This window comes from Lissotriton vulgaris, chromosome 5 (genome assembly GCF_964263255.1).
Source record: "Lissotriton vulgaris chromosome 5, aLisVul1.2, whole genome shotgun sequence".
Taxonomy (NCBI): domain Eukaryota; kingdom Metazoa; phylum Chordata; class Amphibia; order Caudata; family Salamandridae; genus Lissotriton; species Lissotriton vulgaris.
In genome coordinates, this window is record NC_141693.1 from 1,472,127,243 (window position 1) to 1,472,149,974 (window position 22,732).

A 22,732-nucleotide genomic window follows, 5' to 3' on the forward strand; every position below is an offset into this window, starting at 1 on the left:
TTGCTATTGACTTTGCATCAATATTTAAAATGCCAATGCTTCAAACTATCAGTAATGCGAGACCTATTGCATTGCAAATGCTTGTTTCATTAAAGTTCTCGCACAGTGGTGCCCTAGCAACTCAATGAAAGTTTAAAAACTGAGGCTAGTTAAAGTTGTCACACACGAGGAAAGTCTTCTCTTGTATTTAATTTCCTCTCAATGGGCATTTAGTAGCTCAGCTGCATTGAATAATAAAGCTAACCAGATATGCACTATGAGAGAAACATGCATAGAGTCAAAGCAGACTACAAACCTTGGATGTCACAAGACTCTCCCAAGGATTGCAATGGTGGTGGCCATCTTGGATTTGTTACATGCAAGTTCCCCATGTTTCAGAGGATTCTTCGCTAGGCAGTCAAGATATTTAATTGCTTCACCCGGATTCATGTTGCCATAGTTAGAATACAAATGCTTCAACAGTTTTTATCAAAGACTTCGTATTCAGAGAAGTATTCTGGTATAGAATTGCATTCAAGTATTTAGACTTTGACATTTTGAACATTGTGCTTTTCGTGAGTCGTCCTTTCCTCGAATAGGAAGTCTAGTCTGCACTATTTTCTCAATAAAAGGGTTAAGGACGATTCCTATTTGTACAGGCCTGTTTATGTTTCCTTTAGTCACAGTATAATATTAAGCTATTGACAATGGTTGGCAAGTGACTCTTGTTGCTACAAGGGAAGGTCCAATACTAACGTGTATTCCTTATGTTACAACTGAATAACTTATTTATTTTTGAAAAACAAGGGGGACCCAGAGGGTAGCTAAGAACCATGGGTGTCAACTAAGTTTTGGAAACAAAGGTTCCTAGCTTATTTAGAATCATAACAATACAGTATAGAACACAAATGGCTACTATACGCTTAAATCTTCTTGCCCAGCCGGACAAGGAATTTATTTATCAACAAATGTCAGGTATAATCATAGTGTATTTCTACAACAGTAGCGTGGCACAATCCTGTACCGTACTAAGAGAGAAAGAGAGTAGAAAAGAGTAGAAGGGGTGTTTTCAGGCAAGAAAAGGAGCAAGCAGGGCACTGTAAGCAGTAGAGGATAGTGACAGTGTCGCCTGGAGTGGTACATACAAAATCACATTTGAAATATATTACATGTATGCCCACTCATGGGTGTCGACGTTTCAATCCCTTTGCTCAATTACATGAAGGGGATCAACATCAGGACTTTAAAAATAGAATTTGCCTGAATATGACAACGCCTCTGAATGAGAGGTGGGGAATGGTGAACTTGAAGTCTGGGCTGGTTTTCAGCGGAACAACTGGGAGGACGTTCCTTAAATAATCGAGCAGACGCACTGGTAGTGCTGGTGGTTGCTGATTATACTCTCATGTGTCCCGTTGCGGCAATAAGCCAAGCAGTTAATTGTTATGCTTTCCAGTCCTGTTAATATCCGGACGGAGTTGGTGGGAAGGTATACTGGTTCTTTCAGTTGCGCCAGGTTTTGGCAAGCTTAAATAATAGTATTGGGTTGGTTGAGTGAGGCTCGATGGCTGTCCACTCGTTTGCGATCAATGTCGGAATGGGACGCGAGTCGGATTAGAGCTCGCGTATGGCCAGGATACTCGGTCTCGATGCCGGGTATCCTGGCCATACGCGAGCTCTAATCCGACTCGCGTACCATTCCGACATTGATCGCGAACCAGAGGAGAGTGTAACGCATTTGTTGTACACACTCAGTCAGCAATAGGTTTCACACACTCAAGGACTGATCTCCAGGCCACTTATCAGTCACCTGCTTCACTACTTCTTATATGTGTAGGTACACATACATTATTCTCTAACCCAGGCTCTCCTGCAGTGTATGCCACACTTCAAGTAATGCATTGAGACAGAGAATTTAAAAAAAAAAATATTCTCTACAGTCTCCTGTCTATTTTAAATGCCAGCCAATGCCCCTTTTATTAATACTATGTGTTAAATACATATTTCAAAGACTGAAAAGTCACTTGCAGCAAGGCAAGGTAGTTATTTAGCTTACATCTCACTTACCAACTGGTGACATCACAGTCCTCCAATATGTCCCACTTTCTGACACCATTTTCCCACATTAGTAAATATTTTCTAACGCCCACCTTGGCCCCCACGAAAGACGGAGGCCGGGGAGCGCCGTCGCGCTCCCCATGAAAATGCCCCCATGGGGTGCCAGGAGCCCACCCTGGCCCCCGTCGAAAATGGCGATCGGGCTCGCCGTCGCGCTCTACCCAACTAGGATTTGGCTAGGTTATGGCTGGCATAAAACTAAAAATGAGACGAACATGAAAAGAGCCTTTTCGAGCGGGGGTCTAGAGTTTAGATTTAGAGCACATAGTGGGATTTGTGGCACACCACTGGGGTCCACCCAATCTTCTTACCTCCATCACCTCGGGCGATGGAGGTAATACGTGCCGCCTGGGGTGGACTGCTCCTACCCCTTCCCCCCCCTCCTCCTTTGCTATGCCGCTGGTTTGCACTGGACATGTGCGAAACATATGCATAATATCAGGGTAAACTTCTCCACTACGCCGACACTTGCCTTTAAGCTTCCTATTCCCCCCCTATGTAATTTAACTGGAGTATAGTATAAATAAAGACTTAACATGCTGACTCCTGAGTCCAGCTGTTTGTTGTTCACAATGTCTCTCCCAAAACCTCCAATGACTTTCTGTCCTCGGGCTCCTCATATGCAAACTGTGTTATACGAGAATCAAGGATAACGGTATAGGTGACAAGTGTCCCCCTTTAAAAGGCATGCAAGGCACAACCTACCAGAATTCCATCACTCATGAAGAGGACGAGGGCCCCCACAACATGGACAGCAAAGTAGCAAAAAGATGCCCCGCTGTAGTTCTTTTTCTGGCAGCAGGACGCCATATCCTCGTAGTCTGGGGAGAAGGACGATACAGGCATGAGAGTCAAGTGGAATCCAATCAGAACTCAGCCTGCCTCCTGACACTATTTAGAAAGAATAGGCTCCCACGTGGGTTCCCCACCGTTCTCGTGAATGGCTAATTATTTGTCAATAACTTTTCAAGCAGTCCTATTTTTCGGAAATTCACATGCAGTCAAAAATACATCCCAGCCACTTCATTTGTTCATTATAAAGATTATTTTATGTCTCCTATCATACAACCATACAATCTACAGCCAACTTCATCATTCCGTGAGAAGGCTCTACCTCAAGTCTGTCTGATAAAGATACACTCCAATTAACACCATAATGTACCACAGCAGTCATATGGCCACTTATATATTACCAGGGCTTTAAGTGGGCCGGGTCTCACCGGGTCTGAGCACCAGCAGTTTTTCAAAGGGGGGCCTCGAAACTGGTCTCTATCGGGCTCTGTTTTGTGCCCTGGCACAGGTGGGCCGTTTCCCTGGTCTGCAGTGACAACAGGCACATCCATGTCCGCGTGCTCCCACTTCTACACTAGTGGAGAAGTTACGTCATGACGTCATGCCAGGTGAGCGTTGTAGGGGTGGGGAAATCCTTTAAAGAGAGTCATCATTTACTCTCTGGATTTCCCTTCTCTTTTTGAAACTCAGGAGCAGCAACATTGTCTCTGTGTCACCAGGGCTTTAAGTGGAAGTGTTTTCAATATTATATACAAGCCATAGTTGCTGCTTATTTATCTTATGTAACTAACAACCACTGACAAAGCCAATAGTTGTGACTTGTTGTAGACATGATGTTACTTGTTGTATCATAGATCTGGATGCAATGACAGAAAACAGCAAAATACAAGTCGGGCGGCACACTATGCTAAGCAGAGATTTTTAGTTTACGTGTTTTTAAGACAAGCCCTTAATTACATTGGCCACGCCCCTTTGAGAGGCCCTCCAGATGTTCTCATCCCACTTAAAGCCCTGCATATTACAAAACAGTTTATCTATATACCGTACAGGAATATTACACAATAAGGCATAATTTAAACACGTCATTGGATTGTAACTTTTAAAAAAACGCATGATTTCGTTGGTCACCAGGACACATAAGATAACACATTAATAATTTTTTATTTCTTCTCCTTTCCATAGACCATATTGAAGTGGGAGGGCTCATCATCAGAAAAACCCCTCCTCTTAGTTTCTCATTAACAGAAATTCTCTGATGCTAGTATTCCAGAACCAACCTTTCTCATGAGTTACTTTAAGAGTCTAGGGGCATGCATTACATATAATTAAGCATTTTTCTTTGCTGGGTATAGAAGCTGCACCTAGGACTTGAATAAAATTGGTAGAGGATATGAAGGTGGCCACAAGAAAATACGGAGCATCGTTGCCAATAAACACAGTGCACATTTTATGAGGTAAGACTTCAGGGTGACTTTAGTGACATAATGTGATAAATTCAAATGGTTTAAGTATAATGACTAATGACATATGTATCAAGCAAATTAGCATTCGCAAAGCCCGAAATTCTGCGAATTCCGGCCTTTGCAAATGCTAATTTGCTAAATGGAATGTATGAAACATGTTCGCAGCAAAATAAGGAATCGCAAAATGTGCCACTCCTTATTTTGCGATTGCACTTAAGGAATCACAAATTTAGCGATTTCTTAAAATCAATGTATCAAATAAAAATGAATGCAAAAATGCCCATATGGAATCGCAAATTACCACCAACTTCTAGTTGGTGGTAAGTTGCGAATTCTTTTGAAAAAGCAATTCATTTAAAATCCAAAGGTGGCATATGACGCTCATACATGCCCTTTGGGCATGTATGTGCGCCATATGCCCACACATGTCATTTTCAGGGGTGCAGCAGGGTGTTCTTGTGACACCCCTGCACCCTTGAAAATATTCCTAAATTGCGATTAGCAAATTGCTAATCGCAAATTTCCCCTTCATTCCTATGGGCCTCCTGGCCCATAGAAATGAATGGGAAATTTGCGATTAGCAATTTGCTAATCGCAATTTAGGAATGTTAAGGAATCTCTAAAAAGAAGCGATTTCCTACATACATATCATTTTGCGATTTCTAAATAGCGATTCCTTAAAAATCGCTATTTAGGAATCGCAAATTGGCATGATGATACATATGGCCCTAAAGTCACTTGCACCATAGGTACAGTGATACGGAGTGACAATGAGATAGGGTGTATTACATTGTGGACACAAGGACAGATGTAGTCTTTATTATAGCTAAACAAAACAGAATAAATTAAGAAAGCAAGGAATGATAATGGAATGTGGTTTTGTGATAAACCTTGTGTAAATATTTGAAAAATAGCAAGTAATAATACGCTTTCTTATAACTAATGAATATATAATTTAAATATCATAAGTATTAAATGGATTTATCATTATTTCCTATGGGGTGTTACTTTAATTTCCTGCTTCCATTGTGTGGAAGTGTGTTGCAGTACCGATGGTTGCCCATGTGTGGTGCTGGACTTACTCCAAGGCTGGGCAGCAGCACATTTAATTCTGCTTGGACACTTTTATGGCTGTAGTAACTTTAGAAGTAGGGAGCTTATTACCAACAACTAGCGATAATTACCGCTATGTTGGCTTAGCGGCAATATTATTATCGCCGAGCTCCGCCGATTTTTATCGCAGATAAACCTTGCTATTATCAAGGTTTATCTCAAAAGCGTTAAAAATCGGCCAAAATGCATGAATATCGCTGAAAAGTCAGAGATATCCATGCATTACCGAGCTAATGTTCTTAGCCATGTTATCCACCTACCATTGGATAACATGGCTAAGAACTGCTCAGGGCAGGCATTAGCTTTTGGAGATATTCGCGCTTAGCGCGAATATTTCCAAAAGTAGGTAATAGGAGATAGCGATGTTAGCAACTGTTTCCAGTCGCTAACATCTTGGCATGCCCACTTTGCATGTCATTAGCGATAATTATCGCTGACATGCAAAGTGGGCCCCAAGATGATCGCTATATCCTACTAGCTGTCGCTAACTGGTGTTAGCGACAGCTAGGTAATAGGGCGATAAAATGATCGCCGCTTTAGCGGGAAAAAGTTCCGCTAAAGAGGCAATAAGGCCCTTGGTAATATGCCCCTAGATTCTGTGAATTGTAAGGATCTTACTCTTTTGTAGCGGGTGATTTGCGTTAACATGTCCCACCTAAACCCCTCCTTAAAATTCCCTTTTGTTTAATTACTCCCTATTTTCCGACCACTCCCCCTTGTCCCACCCACATTTGTTAAAAGAATGTATACCTATCGGTGGAGATCTCTGTCACTGTGGCCCTGATCTCTGCTAATAAAAGATAGAAGAGGCAGAGGTCTACAGCCATAGGTTTATGAACTGCATTTTGTAGTATGACAGTAGTACTTATATACATACTACAAAAAGGAAGTTTGTGAATCAGGTCTATTGTTTTTTACTACTTCACTCACAGGGGCTCTCTTCTTGCTCAGAGTGCCATGTGCAATTTTACGAAACAAATCAATTGATAAAAAGATGCAAGGTTAGCAGAGTGTGTAAAAAATAAATATTTGACTGCGGCTTTAGCAATCTGAGGCAGACTGGACTAATGAGAACATTTGGTTTCTTCCAGACAGGCCAGTGCTTTGGGGTGGACCTCGGGCTGTCGGTATGTCTCAGCCCTACTAATGCTTCAGACAAACTTCTCTATTTTCCATCTGGTCTGCACCACCCACAAACCTTCCACCCAGGCCATATGTGAAATCCGTCTGTGCTGTATACTGCACCTACTTACCCCAAAAAAGGTTTCAGTGAATGGCTGCACCTCATACCTGTCTCTGACTCCTGGACTTTTTCTGGCAGCGAATCTACACGATCCTTCTGACTCTTCTTGGTCTCCATGGCCAACTCGTCCCCCGCCAGGAGGGACCTGCTCTTCTTGCTGCAGCATGAGACCAGGCCTTCCTTGTAGAGAAGAAAGAACACAGCCAGGGGGATGGGGAGCTGAGGGCACAAAGGAGGGAGAAGCAAGGCATCGTTAGGCTGGGACATTATTGGTGGGATCAGACAGTTTAGGCTCCTTTCACTGGACAGAAACACCCCAAATCACTCTTTTACAGGAAGTAAGGGAAGAAGATGAACACCCTCCAGCAATCGTAATGGTAAGAAAAGCTAAAACTAAGAGACAGCTGAGAACAACAGTAGTGGTGAAACAGAGAACAATGTTGACAACTTTAGGGATAAACAAGGATGAACATATGGACTCCATGCCTCTAGCAGTGAAAAATCTGACTTCATATTTTTTTAGGAATGGTGTATTGCTGATAGCCACTGGAGCTTGATAAGTAGTGTACAGGAACAGCTTTCAAATCACCGCCCAAAGATAAACTGTGGGAGGAGATGGGGGTGAGTCTTCCTCTCCCAGGGTAAGCCAACAACCCTGGATGTGGGTGATAAAAAGAGTTACTTCTACTCAATTAATAGGCAATGCAACTGAACGAGCAGCAGAGGGTTGGCCAGCCACTGGCCAGTAACAAGCTTTGCAACTGAACTTTGAGGACAGGGTTAGGGTTTCACCTCCCAGGCTGTGAGATTGGATGAGAAAAATACAAGAGAACGTCCTTCCGCGCATTAACAGGCAGTGGACGTTCTGCTATCCTTCCTGGGAGGAAACTCAAATGCACATATTTCGACTCTAATTTTCTGAGATTGCTCTAGAGAAAGAGACGCTCTTGAGATCACCTCAAGTGGGAAATCCCAAAGCTTTCTTCTGGAGAACATCACAAGTAGCACGCTCTTCACCTGACACCTCGGGCAAAACTGCTGATACAACGTGTGACATGGTGTGCAACTCCGTCTTCTCCACCACAATACATCTCTTGAGAGCGCCCATTCACAGGGGCTTAAAAGGAATGCAAATGTTCTGTAATTAAAGAGGACGTGGCCTCGCGCCTAGAGATGCCGACTTTGAAGCAGGGAAACCAGGGTTCGAGCATCGGGGTCGACTCCACATCCTGTGATTCTGGGCAAATCACTACTTCTCCCGTGCCTACCAAATAATATTGTCCTTTTGTAATGTAACTGGTTCTCATTTGAAGAACTCCGATACCTTTGGTCGAGTTCGCTCTATATAAATCTGCAAAAAATAAAAACAAGCGCAGGCAGAGAAGGCCAAGGGGGGCTTGGGGGGGGGCAGCCGACTGTAGGGAGGTCCCCACCCCCGGGCTGATTGGGAAGGGCTAGTGGGGGGGGGGGTTGCGCAGAGCGTCAGCCTTGGGCTGGTTTTGGGCTCCCTCGGTTCCTACTGAGGGAGCCCAGCTATATAATCCCCTGGCCCCGCCTCCCGGCCACCATTTTAGGTTGAATGACCTGGTGGCCGGGACTTCATAGTGATTTAAAAATTTTATTAGATCTTTGTGCGAGTTTAGTGGTGTTATTCGACATGTCTGGGGAGGATTACAGAGTTCTTGAGGCGATCCGCCTTCTCAGTGAGGCTGGACGCCTGGACTTGGTCCTAGGTGACGTGCCTGGCGCGGCGCGTCCTCGGCGACAGGCCTCGGCGCGTGTGGCGGCGGTGGTCGCGGCGTGTGGATCGCCGAAGAAGTCACGGAGGGAGCCGGTGAGTGAGAGGGGCCGCCCGCGCTCTAGGAGAGCGGCCCCTGGTACTGTGTCGCGTGAGGGGTTAGAGACGGTCGCGTTGCGCGAGGCGCCAATGGAGGAGGGTGTGATGCCGGCTCCCCTGGTGTCTGTGGGGCTGCCGGTGAGGTCGCTTTCGGTCCCCGCGGCCAGGGGCAAGCGGGCCGGTAAGCGCGGAGGCAGGAAGCGCTCGGCTTCTGCCTCCGTGTCGCATGACGCGGACATGCTGAGGGGGGAGTTGGCGGTTGACGCGCATGCGCACGTTGTTTTACCCGGGCCTCGCGCTGGCGGTGAGGATGTGTTGCCGGCTGTTGGGCCTAGTATACGGCCTAGTATACAGTCTATTGACCCTGTGGCTTTGGGGGCTCGGGGGGGTGGACAGGCGGTGACCCCGCTTGTATGCGCAGGGGCTGGTGGTGATCGCTTCTCGACGCCGGTCCGTTTCTCTGGGGAGGTTGTGCATGTCGGTGGTGTGGGTGGTGGTACAGTGCAGACGGCTTTTGTGCCTTATAGCCCCCTGTTGTTTTCCCCCCCTGCTTCAACCCGGGGGGAGGTAGTTTCTGTGCTCAGTGGTTCCGTGGGGGAGGGGGAGTGGGCACAAATGGAGAGGAGGGCAGGGGCAGCTTTGTTAGGTGAACGGTCTGGTCGTGTTGTGTTGGGTGATGCACAGGAGGCTGGGGGTGGTGCTGCTGATGTTCATTTGCAGGGGAGTAGTGATAGGCAGGTGGGGGTTAGATCTTGGGAGGGTTTGGATGTTTTTCCTTCCTGGGCAGAGGGGATTCGTGATGCGGGCAGGGCTGCTCCTGTCCAGGGCACGGATATGCTGAGTGGTTTTGGGGGCACTTTGAGTTTTCCGGGTTTGCCTGTTGGGGGCAGATCGCTTGGGAGGTTGGAGCCGCCCCGCTCGGATATTCAACAGGGAGGGCAGGGTGGAATGGCTTCGGGACCTGCGTCTAAGATTGTTCAGGAGTTGTTGAACTGGAGTAGTGGTGGTGAGGACGTGGAGCCTTCCCCTCCTCGGCGGGGGTTGTCGGTTCGATCTCAGGGGTCTGTTTCTCAGGAGGTTGGTCAGGTGCAGTTTCAGGATTCTGGATTTTGTATGGCTAGTGGTGTGGATAGTTTTGTCCGTTCTGGTAGTAAGGGTCCCGGCACATCAGTTCGGCCTTTTTCTTTGCAGGTCAGTGAGCGTCGTGGAGAGGCAGACTTGGTAGGGTGGAGTGCGGCCCAGTTGCACCGAGGAGAAGGGAGGGTGGAGCCTGGCGCGGCATACCCCGTACCGGCGAGGGACCCCGGCGCGGTCAACGTAAGCAGGTCAGGCGCGACCTCGTTGGCCCCAACGCCTTCCTTTCAGGATCTCGGCGCGGTCAGCAGAAGCAGGTCGGGCGCGTCCTCGCTGGCCCCAACTTCTCTTGCTACAGGTATCAGCGGGGTTGGCAGAAGCGGACCAGGCGCGTCCTCGCTGGCCCCATTGTCAGGTTCTTTGGATATCGGCGGGGTTGGCAGAAGCGGGACCGGCGCGTCCTCGCTGGCCCCACGTGTTTCTTCTCATCAACAGAGGGATTCATCGTTGGTTAAAGTGTATAAAACTGGTCAACGTTCGGGGGAGTACAGACGGGTCCAGTCGGCTCCCCCGCCTCAGGTGTCTGTACGGGCTGGTAAGGCCCAGGTTGGGTTCAGAAGTCCGCCAAAGGTGTTGGCCCCTCCTAGGTTGGAGGAATCGTTGGTTTTAGATTATGATGAGGAGAGCCCTGAGGAGGGTGAGATACGTGCTGAGGGTGCAAGGGGGGGGGCTTTTTCACGCTTCTGATGATGTTTTACAGGCACCGGTGGTGGTGCGTCCGAGAACTACAGTCTCCAGACCAACCCGGGAGAGCGGCCCCGCGGTGAGGGTTCCTCGGTCAGGCGACGACGTTGAACAGATGGCATGGAGAGCGAGGCCGGCCCAACTGCCTTTATTGAATCCAGGTGAGCTGGCTGGTGCACGGGACAAGCCGTTGATGGTTTCTGTTGGAACGGGGGGGGATCCTCCTGCAGAGGGTGTGGATCTTAAGCTCCATAAAGGTCGTTATGTTAAGGATCAGGGAGTGGGCACGGGTGACGGGGGTGTGGGTTCTAAGGTGGATTCCGGGACTGTTACAGAGCCCATGGAGGTAGGTAAGGATCCCCCACACAGCAAGGAGCTTAAAATAAAGAAATTGCCTTACATGGGCGTCACAAAACCGTTGGGCGCTCATTTAATGCTGTCCACTAAGGAAAGGATTTGGAAAGGGGAGTACGTGGAATTATTGAAGCTCTTACACAGGGAAGTTAGGTCTAAGGAGGGGTCTAAGGAGGAAGAGTACGAGTTGGCCAAGCGCCCTAAGGTTCCTTTGACCATCGAAAATTGGACTGCGGCATTTCTTATATATGCTAGCGTGTACTGTGAGAAATTCCCTGAGCGCTGTGTGGCCCTGTTTAAATATATGGATGTGATCAGAAAGGCGCAGATTACTGGCAGTGGTTATGCCTGGTCACAGTACGATGAGGAATTCCGGGCTCGGATGGCTTGGGATCCTGAAGCGAAATGGGGGGAGTTGGATAATGACCTGTGGCAACACACTATGGGTGCATCAGCGGGTGGTAACACGATTTTCACAGCTAGTGGGTATCCATTACCTTCACGGCCCTTTCAGGGTAAGCCCACTCGGGGAGGGGTGGGTGCAGCTGCGTCAAGTCAACCTGCCGATGGGACCTGTTGGGATTTTAACAGGGGATACTGCCCGAGAGAGTATTGCAAATTTAGGCACGAATGCTCACAATGTGGTAGAACGCACCCACTGTCCAGGTGTTGGGGGCCTCGAGTTACAAGGGGCAGGCAGTGGTCACAGCAGTCAGCCAACGCCCCTGCTCCTGCACAGCAGCCTCAACCTAACAGGGGGGGGGAAAACACTTCTGGAACTGGGCCCAAAGGCTCATACGCCAGTTAATCCTTTTCACTTGGCTGTGGCTCTGAAGGGTTATGGGAATGTTGAAGCTGCTCAGTTATTGTTGGTTGGTTTTCAGGAAGGTTTTCGTCTTGGTTACACAGGGCCGCGGTTGCGGCGGTGGTCAAAGAATCTTTTGTCAGCCAGTGAACATCCAGAGGTGGTACAAGACAAATTGGATAAGGAAGTGCGTGAGGGGAGAATGGCGGGTCCTTTTGACGATTGGCCTTTAGAAAATCTTATTGTCTCCCCGATTGGTGTGGTACCTAAAAAAGAGCCTGGGCAATATCGTTTGATTCAACATTTGTCATGGCCGGAGGGCTCATCAGTTAACGATTTCATTGATGGTGAGGCCGCTTCCGTGTCTTATTCTTCAGTGGATGTGGCCATGGCCCTGGTTGTCTCTGCTGGCACTGGTGCGGCAATGGCAAAGTGTGACATCAAATCTGCTTTTCGTTTATTGCCTGTACATCCTGAGGATTGGGGTCTTTTGGGGATTCAATTTCAAGGAAAGTGGTATGTTGATAAGGCTCTTCCAATGGGTTGTTCCATATCCTGTGCGCTGTTTGAGACTTTTAGCACATTTCTCCAATGGTTTTTCACGGACACGTCAGGACACCAGCTTGTGACCCACTACCTGGATGATTTCTTTTTTGTGGGCGCTCCCAATTCCTCAGCTTGCCAGAATGCTTTGCGAACATTTCAAACTCTGATGGAATTTTTAGGTGTGCCCTTGGCACCCGAAAAGACAATGGGCCCCTGCGCGACCATGTCTTTTTTGGGGATTGAAATTGACTCTACTGTGATGGAGGCACGCTTACCGGTGGATAAAAAAGCAAGAATGTTGGACCTCTTACATGTGATGTTGAACAAGGCAAAGGTGACAGTGAAGGAAATTCAGGTGCTGCTGGGCCATCTTAATTTTGCTTGTAGGGTGGTCAGGGCAGGTCGAACTTTTTGCAGGCGTTTGGGTAGAGCCCTGTCTGGTCAGTTTTTACCTCACCATCACGTCCGCTTGTCAGCCGGTGTTAAGGAGGATCTGCGGATGTGGGTAGCCTTTTTACACTCTTTCAATGGCATTCCTTTGTATAGAGAAGAGAATTGGATTTGGGACGTCCAAATTTTTTCAGATGCTGCAGGCAGTGATGGTTTCGGTCTTTACTGGCAGGGCAGATGGTGTGCTGAACAGTGGCCTGCTGCGTGGAAGAACGGAGGCAGGAGTATTGCCTTCCTTGAGCTTTTCCCTGTGGTGGTGGCGTTGACTCTGTGGGGTCAGGAGCTTGCTCACAAAAAAGTGCTGTTTCGAATTGATAACAAGGCTGTAGTGGACATTATCAATCGGCAGTCGGCCAGGGATGCTCACATCTTGAAGCTCTTGCGAGTCTTTGTGTTGGGGTGCTTGACGTATGACATCAGTTTTAAGGCCTTACACATTCCTGGAGTGGACAATGACATTGCGGATGCTTTGTCTCGTTCACAGTGGGAGAGATTCCATGGGCTAGCCTCGGAGGCGGACAGGACGCCGACCCGCATGCCAGAACATCTGTGGACTGTAGGCGAGACAGGGTTTTGCAGTTGGTGGTAGGTTCGCTTGCACTTTCCACTAGGACAGCGTATGAATTGGCCTGGAAAGAGTTTTTGGAATCTGGGGCCGACTGGCGCGCTCCGGGCTGGAGACGATCTGAAGATGTGGTACAGTTCATTCTTCACTTGATAGACAGGGGCCTGACACGTGTGACGATTGCTGGAAAATTGGCTGGTATTGCGTTCATGGGCAAATTACTGTGGGGCTATTCTCCTTCGGCAGGGGAGGTGGGTAAGCGCATGCTGGAAGGTTGGTCTAGGGAGAGGGGTAGGGAACATATGGTTCGCCGACCTTTGTCTTGGCAGACGTTAGCCCGAGTTTTGCAGGTTTTGTCCTCAGTTTGTTTGAATGAGTTTGAGGTTTGTCTGTTTTCTACTCTTATGGTTTGGATGTTTTTTGGGGCTTTCAGAGTTTCTGAGTTGCTGGGGTCGAAAGTTGCTCTGGGGTGGGGTGGGAGAATGTTCGATTTTTGGAGACGGGGTTGCACGTCTGGTTGGCTCGGGCAAAAACTGATCAACACAGCAAAGGGAGGGGCATTTGGCTGGAATCTTCTTCCCCTTCTGAGACGTGTCCTTTGAGGTGGGCCAGGCGTTGGAGGGACTGTTCGGGGGCCGCCTTAGAGGGCCCTGTTTTCCGACATATGGATGGTTCCAGGGTGACTGAGTATCAACTGCGCATGGTTTTGCGTAAAGCGCTGCGATTCATGGGGTTGGATGAGACACAGTATGGTACGCATTCCTTCAGGATTGGAGCAGCAACAGAAGCTCATAACAGGGGTTGGTCGCAGCAAGACATTATGTCTTTGGGGCGTTGGTCCTCCAACTGTTTTAGGCGCTATGTGCGGACTGATCCTGTTGTGGCGCCTGCGGATGATAATTTTTCTTGAATTTGATGCTGCTTTTCTTTTTCAGGTTCAGTGGCCGGCCCCCGTTCTACTGTCATGACGATCTGGATAGTGGGACATTCCTTCATTAGGCGCGCGGAAGATCAAGCTATAAGAAGCTATTTTGGTTCCACTCTTGGTTTTAATTCTCGTCTTTTTAATGTTGTGTGGAAAGGGAAGGGAGGTATGATTTGGAGGGAGCTTATCCCGGCCTTGAATTCTTGGTTGGTGGGAGGTGTTTGTCCTGACGTGTTGCTCTTGCACCTTGGGGAGAATGACCTTTGTGGAGTGAAGGGAGTGGTTTTATTGAGAGCAATGAAGAAGGATCTTTCTCTTATTCGTCAACAATGGGCGGGTTGCCATGTTTTGTGGACAGAATTGGTCCCTAGAAGAACCTGGAGGGGTGCGATCAAACCTAGGGCGGTTGATAAGGCTCGGCGGAAGTTGAATCTGGAGGTTTCCCGTTTTTGTAGAGATCTGGGTTTTGGGCGGGTGTCCCATAAGGACATCCGGTATGACAATGTGAAATTCTTTTGCGGCGATGGTGTTCACTTATCTCGTATAGGGATGGATTTATATCTATTGGAATTGCGAGAGGTGCTCTCCAGGTGTTTGAAGATTCGAAATTTCTTGGGTTGAGGTTCTGATTCCTTGGTTGGTCGGTTTTGGGGGGCAGAAAGAGAGGAGGGTAATTCCTTTCCCCCTCTTTTCTGGGTGGCGGAAATTGGGCGTTCTTGGTCAGCTGGGGCATGAAGGTTGTTGGGTTTTTGACAAAGTTGGGCTATGGCTGGAAAAGTTTAAATAGTTGTTTCGTGGGGTGGTTACAAGGTTTCGGGCAATGTAAGTTGTTGGTGGGTTAATTTTGCAATGTGATGCTTTGCGGTGGGTTGGGATGATATTTAAATGATTATCAGGTTTTTGTATTGTTTGAATTGTAATTATGTTGTGCTGGGTGGGGGCGGGGTTTGTGACGTGTTAGGGGCGGGCCTGACGTTTGGGGTTGTAAGTTAACATCTTATTTAGTGAGGACTAGTTTTGTGAGGCGGTTGCCAGGTTTGTATTGTTGTAAATATGCACCTGTTTCAATAAAAGCGGCCTTTTGCACACTCTCAATTTGGTCTGGTGTCTGCTCACCCCCCCTCACCCCTCCCTCCCAAGGGGGGCTTGGGGGGGGGCAGCCGACCGTAGGGAGGTCCCCACCCCCGGGCTGATTGGGAGGGGCTAGTGGGGGGGGGTTGCGCAGAGCGTCAGCCTTGGGCTGGTTTTGGGCTGGTTTTGGGCTCCCTCGGTTCCTACTGAGGGAGCCCAGCTATATAATCCCCTGGCCCGCCTCCCGGCCACCATTTTAGGTTGAATGACCTGGTGGCCGGGACTTCATAGTGATTTAAAAATTTTCCCTCCCTCCCCCCCTTTTTTCTCGGTTGGTCCTTTCTCTTCTTTTTCCCGGGTTTTATTTATTTATTTATTTATTTATTTATTTATTTCCGTTATTTATTTGTTTATCTCCATAATTTTAAGGTCTTTTGTCGGAACAGGTGGATATGGGGTACCTCAACATGTTGTTCATTGTCGCTTGGAACAGGTGCTGTACGGAAATTGGGCGTTCTTGGTCAGCTGGGGCATGAAGGTTGTTGGGTTTTTGACAAAGTTGGGCTATGGCTGGAAAAGTTTAAATAGTTGTTTCGTGGGGTGGTTACAAGGTTTCGGGCAATGTAAGTTGTTGGTGGGTTAATTTTGCAATGTGATGCTTCGCGGTGGGTTGGGATGATATTTAAATGATTATCAGGTTTTTGTATTGTTTGAATTGTAATTATGTTCTGCTGGGTGGGGGCGGGGTTTGTGACGTGTTAGGGGCGGGCCTGACGTTTGGGGTTGTAAGTTAACATCTTATTTAGTGAGGACTAGTTTTGTGAGGCGGTTGCCAGGTTTGTATTGTTGTAAATATGCACCTGTTTCAATAAAAGCGGCCTTTTGCACACTCTCAATTTGGTCTGGTGTCTGCTCACCCCCCCTCACCCCTCCCTCCCAAGCGGCTCAATGGCCGCGGAACATTCCTTCTGTCCAGCGCGAGCGGGGGAGGCTCAGACGCCAGAGTCACGCCCGAAATGTTCCTGTTCAGTGTGTTACTTAAACAAACTTCCCTCTTTGCGCCTGTGAAACACGACTCTAAGGTGACGACACGCACCGCATTTCTCAGTAAACACAACAGGCCTCTCCCAGCAGCCACCATGTCAAAAGCGAGAGGATTAGGCATGTCAACTGTTTTTGCACTGTTTGCCAAGGCTATTTACAGACGGCCCTAGCGGGACACTGTTAGTAATTTTGCACTGAACACTAGGTTGTACCATAGTGGAATTCTCTTCTCCGTTTTGTCTTTTCCCTTTTTAGCCCCTTACTAATAGGGTTACCAACTGGAAGGGTGCAAATTCAGGACAAAGGGTCAAAATTCAGGACAAAAATTCAGGACAGAAGGTCAAAATTCAGGACATAAATTTGGGACAAAACATAAGTTTTAGAGACATATCCGAGGAGGTGGCACAATAATATATAAGTAAGTAAATAGACAACCAAAATAAATACAGGTCAAAATAAGTTTATATAAGGTTGAGACAATCGTGCACTTCACAGTTTTTCAGTATGCACGCAACTTTGCAAAGAGACATCTGGCCCTTTCTGCAATCAAGATCCGTGCTAGTAACAATAAACATAAATAAATAGTATTTTTTTATTTGTATGTTGAAATCTGTCTTTTAAATGTACAGTGAAAACGGTGTTAGTTATTTTATTTTTGTTTTCTCCAGCGTGGCGCCAAGACAAAAGCATAACCCCCGCACTCCCCCATCCCGTGGTAAGTATCTACCCCAAGACCAATACCCCAGTCATCCCAATAACTTAGCCAACCAGGTCGTAGTTGTTGTGGTGGTTGTTGGCCGCAGTTTTATTGGGATCATAAATCATATCTGGGTCATATACATGTCAACACAATACCCCATAAATTATATCTGGGTCATAAACATGTCATACCACATATCTGGATCATAAATCATACATGCCATCGCCGTGGTCATAAATCATATTTGGGTCATAAATCATACATGTCATCATTTTCATAAATCATATCTGGGTCATAAATCATAGATGTCATCATCATTGTCATAAATCATATCTGGGTCATAAATCATACATGTCGTTTTCATTGTCATAAATCATATCTGGGTCATAAACATGTCGATCATCATATTGTGCAGATCAATATCGTGGTACATTCAGTTCGTAGATGGCACGCCTACCAAACCAGTTCTTTCGTTGATCCTTGGTAGTCCTCATTGTCGTGTTACCTCTGGGACCGCCATTTGGCTGGTCACCCACGCCCTTTGCGTGTAGGGAGGGGTAGCTTCTCCAAGGAGTTAGGCCCAACTCGCTACCTTTTTGTGCCCTGCCGTCCGGCCGGGTCTGGGCCGCGAGCGCCGTCTCCGTTCGCTACTCCCCTCCTTGGCCCGGCCACCTCACCCTGCCGTGCGGCATCCCAAAGTGAGTGGCCTACTTCTACACACCGCCCTGTTGGTGTGTCTCCTTAGCCATCCGTTGTGACAATTTCCGCCAATGCTTGTGTTGCTGTCCAGCACTGCGACGACTGCTGGTTCCTAGGTGTGGGTGGGTGGGTCCAAAAATTCAGGTGCGCCGCTTCCCCCGCTCCACGAAAATTAGGAGCTATCTGGGGGAAGCGGTGGCTTATATCCCCCCCATCTGCTCGTCCGTTCCGTGCAGCTGGTCCCCCATTGGGGGGTTTGTACCATGCTGTCCCCCCTATTGGCTGGGGGTTCCTTGGTGCCAACAGGATGCTCCCCTGTGGGGTGTTAAGCCTTCCTGCCGCTTCTGGGCGCCCAGAACCGGTTCCTCCACTGGGGCTCGGCGTGGGTTAAGGCGCCGGCCCTTGAGCCTCCGGCGGCCTCTGCAATAACCCCCGCACTCCCCCATCCCGTGGTAAGTATCTACCCCAAGACCAATACCCCAGTCATCCCAATAACTTAGCCAACCAGGTCGTAGTTGTTGTGGTGGTTGTTGGCCGCAGTTTTATTGGGATCATAAATCATATCTGGGTCATATACATGTCAACACAATACCCCATAAATTATATCTGGGTCATAAACATGTCATACCACATATCTGGATCATAAATCATACATGCCATCGCCGTGGTCATAAATCATATTTGGGTCATAAATCATACATGTCATCATTTTCATAAATCATATCTGGGTCATAAATCATAGATGTCATCATCATTGTCATAAATCATATCTGGGTCATAAATCATACATGTCGTTTTCATTGTCATAAATCATATCTGGGTCATAAACATGTCGATCATCATATTGTGCAGATCAATATCGTGGTACATTCAGTTCGTAGATGGCACGCCTACCAAACCAGTTCTTTCGTTGATCCTTGGTAGTCCTCATTGTCGTGTTACCTCTGGGACCGCCATTTGGCTGGTCACCCACGCCCTTTGCGTGTAGGGAGGGGTAGCTTCTCCAAGGAGTTAGGCCCAACTCGCTACCTTTTTGTGCCCTGCCGTCCGGCCGGGTCTGGGCCGCGAGCGCCGTCTCCGTTCGCTACTCCCCTCCTTGGCCCGGCCACCTCACCCTGCCGTGCGGCATCCCAAAGTGAGTGGCCTACTTCTACACACCGCCCTGTTGGTGTGTCTCCTTAGCCATCCGTTGTGACAATTTCCGCCACGCCGCAGGGAGGCTCACGTCTTCCTGCGGCTCCCCCCAGCTCCTGTGGTTAATGTGGCTTAAATGCCCAAGTGCGTCACCGGACGGCACCTCACTGGCTCTCAACCTTCCTTCCGCCGGCTACACTCGGTCGTGGCCGAATGGTTCTAGTCGACCAGGGGCAAACCCAAAGTGAAAACCGCCATACATATTCTGAGCCGGCCTTGTGTACTTGCGCGCGGCTGTGCTTCTTCCCTTTATTTGAGAGGCCGGCCCCCGTACCCCCACCGGGGTGGGAGCAGGATCTGTGCTCGGGGCACTCGCACCCAGCGCAACAGTCATTCCCTTTTGGCCCGGGAGACTAAGTGATTTGCCCAGAATCACCGGATGTTTGAGCCTCCTGGTCGAGGCAGGACTGTGGCTTATAGTATGCGCAACCTGCCCACTGTCTGGATTCCTTCCTCTGGCCTTATTAGGCCGCGCCATGTCATATGCATTTCCTTTTTTTTAAATTTGCCGTTGCACGATTGCCTCAAGTTCTTATGTACTCACCCTCTGCCTTTTGTAATTTGCCTACTTGTAATTATCCCCTCGCTGTTGCCGGTTGACCTAAAGAACATTCGCTTCATGGTGGGCAGGGCGCGATGGGTTATTGGATAGTCGTGGTCCGCCCTCTGCACGGATGTGTGCCCTTGGGGAAAAGTGGCTGCCCAGGTGGGGGTGAGCACCTTGGTGCTGACAGGCTTTTGTGCTTTGATCTAGTGGCCACGCGTATTCATGTGGCCATTGCTGTGAATTGAGTTTTTTGGCTCCAAAGTCGCCCTATCAAGTCGGAGTAGGTTAGCCCCGCCTTTCATCTTTGAGAGGTCGGTAACCCACCTGCCGTACCACTGGCCTTACGCATCTGATATTTAGCACCGGGATGCGGAATGTCCGCTACCGCCATCATCCCCCTTTTGGGGGGGTGGGGGGGGGATGGGCTGGGCAATCCGAGCTGAGTTTCACCCCTATCTCCTCTGCTAGCACTTTCGTTTCTTTAGTTACGTTGGTGGGCTTGTCCGGGTCTGCACTCGAGGGACACGCCCGGCCCCCCCAGCGCATCGGCCCCCCCCTTTTTGGCCAGGGAAATCAAGTGATTTGCCCAGAAATAGAGGATGTTGAGCACCCCTGCTGGGACAAGACGCTGCGTCCGATATCTCCGCTGCTTGAAGGACGCCCGGGCATGGGAGTGTCCTCGCGTCCCTTGACCTTCCTGCAGTTGAACGAGACTTCGTGCGTGCATGAATTAAACACCTTGTTAGACGCAAACCTCGGAGGCGGGACTTGGGAACAAATCATTACCACATTGAATGTGGTCCTTGTACTGCGTGAAGTTGGCCGAGACTTATGCGCCCTTAAGAAACCCCAAAAAGCTGTGGCTACTACGGGACAGCGACATGTGCATGGCCAAACGCGACCCAGCCCAGCTCAATGCACTTCGGGAGAGCCGCCTAAGGCGCGTCACCCGCAACCGATCTCTTGAAGGTAGGCGTGTTCCCCCGGCCCGCCTCGATCCCTTCGTCCTGAATTTTTACACTCACTGCCCTGCCTTCGCCTCCATGCCAGATGGTTGCCCTACCTAGGCCCACGACTCCCCACTGTTCTCTGCCAGCACGGACAGATCTGAAACATGCCTCGGCTTGACATGATCCGTGCCACCATTCTATCTGCACATGAAAGGTGTTATATTGCTCCAATTCTACCTATATTTTGATTTCCTTTCTGAACCAGCTTCAGGTAAGTGCCAATGAAAGTCTGACTGCAGGCAGCTAACTTTGCTGGGCATGGAGTAGTTCAGATTACAGGGCGCCGGCGCGGGGCCGAACGGCACTCTGACTGCATGCAGGGTCGACTGTTAAGGGCGATCGAACATGACTGGCAGTATGCAGCTGCACTTAGCGTTAAGGCTAGGGGTGCGGCTGTGGAAGGCGCACCTCCCAGGGTGCCCATGTGTGCCCAGAAGTTTCGGGCTACATTAGAACGATTGTCTAGGGAAGATTTGAAGCAACTGACGTAATTAATGTTCCTACTGGAGAGGGGCCTGGGGTTTGGTGGCAGTATTGAACCGTACCAACTGGCGCCGGCCTCTAAGCCTCACCCTCCTTCGGGGGTGCGGCTGCCTTTGCGATCGTTTCCAAGTGTTACTGCCTTGCAACCCCGCCACTTTATCAGCGTTTAAATCGTGTTCAGCCTCTTCATGCTTACCAGGTTAACATTGTAGTCTACGATGTTGGTATATTCAACTGTGCCTAATTTGGCTTTCTTTAACAGTCTCTGCAATGCAGGCCTCATTAGAGTAATTGGTGCACCGTCTTGTTGCCTGAGTATGGATATCATTTAAATTATGAGGCAGCTCCGTCGACAACGTCATTATTCTGTTGGACTTTCTCCCTGGCCGCACTTCTAAACACACGCCCTCTAGACTCTCTAGTAAAATCAAAACTCTTGCACTATAGCGATCCGTGGTACTTTTCCTCGCCTTGTTTATATTCAAATGCAATGGTTTTAAATGTAACTCATGACCTATTTTCTCTTTATCGTGGTGCCTACACTGCTCTTTCATTTCCCTCTACAGTTTGTTATTAACTGGTCGGCGTGTTGTTTTATTGCCCTTGTTCACTTATGTACTCTTACAAAAATTTGTATTGATGCATCTTTACACATCTTTATCGTGATGACGGTTTTCTCTTCTAGCTCCACATCAGCATTGAGCTTCTTATACCACAATGCTTTCCACGCATTAACAGCTCTTCCCTGCGCTGATCATTTTCAAACGGAATGCTCTATCTGCACCCTAAGCTTCCCATCTTTCGGCTTTTTTGTGATCCCACTCAATCTAGTCTTTCACGTTACATGCTGGACTTCTGAGCCTGCCATGCATGCGCATCATCGGGTCCATCTTATTACTTTGCTGTTTACGACCCGTATTAGCACAAAGCTTCCCCATTGCATGAGCTGCTTGCGAACAGTCTTTCGCAACTCTACCAGGGGCACTTTCCTCATCCCATGTGCCGGTCTCGCCCCGCGCTATCCGGGACCCTTTCTTCGCCGGGGCACTTCCCTCATTACCTGTGCCGATCCCAGCCATTGTTTCGCACCCTTCTACCCGGGGCACTTACTTCATCGCATGAAAATTATTTAAATCGGCAATTGTACTGACCTTTGCTGTACTTTAATTAACTTAACAGAGGCTCGACTTTTGTAGTTTTATATAGCGCAAACTCGGTCGAAGGTATTGGAGCGCTTTTTACAAGCCCAATTATATTTAACAAATACGCATACATCTTTGAACCACAGAATTATTGGCTGACGGCAGACCCGAACCTGCTTACTTAAGTGGAAAGCCAGCAGCTATAGCCTTGTGCCACAAACTCGCCCACATCTTCAATCCTATTCACTCGATCTGCCTATTACTCACCCTAGCTCTCGGCTTCGTCCGTGGTGCTGTCCTGCACCGTCCGGCAACGCCGATCAGGGCTCCCTCCACCAATTACTTTATGTAGCGCTGGATACCGTGCCCACATCACTCGCCCGGGCTTCCTGATTCCATCAGAGGTGGGGGAGGGGCGGTGTTTTCATGCTCTGTTTCGGCCGCCGGGAATCGATACCCCGTCACACGACGCTTTGCCATCTTGATTGTTCCCTCCGCTTTGCCACGTGGTATTGCTGCTGCCCGATGGGTTGCCCCGGCCCGCGCCCCTTCGGCATCGCGGTGGGTACCCCAGGGTGGTAGGAGTTCTTTAAGCCATGGCCTTCCTCTCCAAGCTTTCTCCTTCTCCGTCACCATCTTTTTCCCGGCAGTAGGCGAGGCGTCCTCTGTTCCCTCGGCCGGCGGCTCCGTCTCTTGCAGCTGGTCACTTCTTCTGGTCGCCGGTTTGCCGGGTTCAACTGTGATTTGCAGGGTGCCGCATGTTTCAGCATTGCGCATTCCGCACCTTGAGCCCTCTTGCTGCCTCTGCTCTGCTTCCGTGGCGGACTCCCGCGA

General features: G+C 48.8%; 1 protein-coding gene across 1 annotated transcript in view; it reads right to left on the minus strand.

Moving 5' to 3' along the window:
* Positions 1-22,732, minus strand: part of SLC60A1 (solute carrier family 60 member 1) — a 385,656-nt gene that overhangs the window by 68,921 nt on the left and 294,003 nt on the right. Inside the window, exons 4-5 of the mRNA XM_086923437.1 lie at positions 6,756-6,927; positions 2,803-2,918 (exon numbers count right to left, since the gene is read on the minus strand). Coding sequence (XP_086779563.1) covers positions 2,803-2,918; positions 6,756-6,927 — 288 coding nt within the window. The remainder of the gene's footprint in view (positions 1-2,802; positions 2,919-6,755; positions 6,928-22,732) is intronic.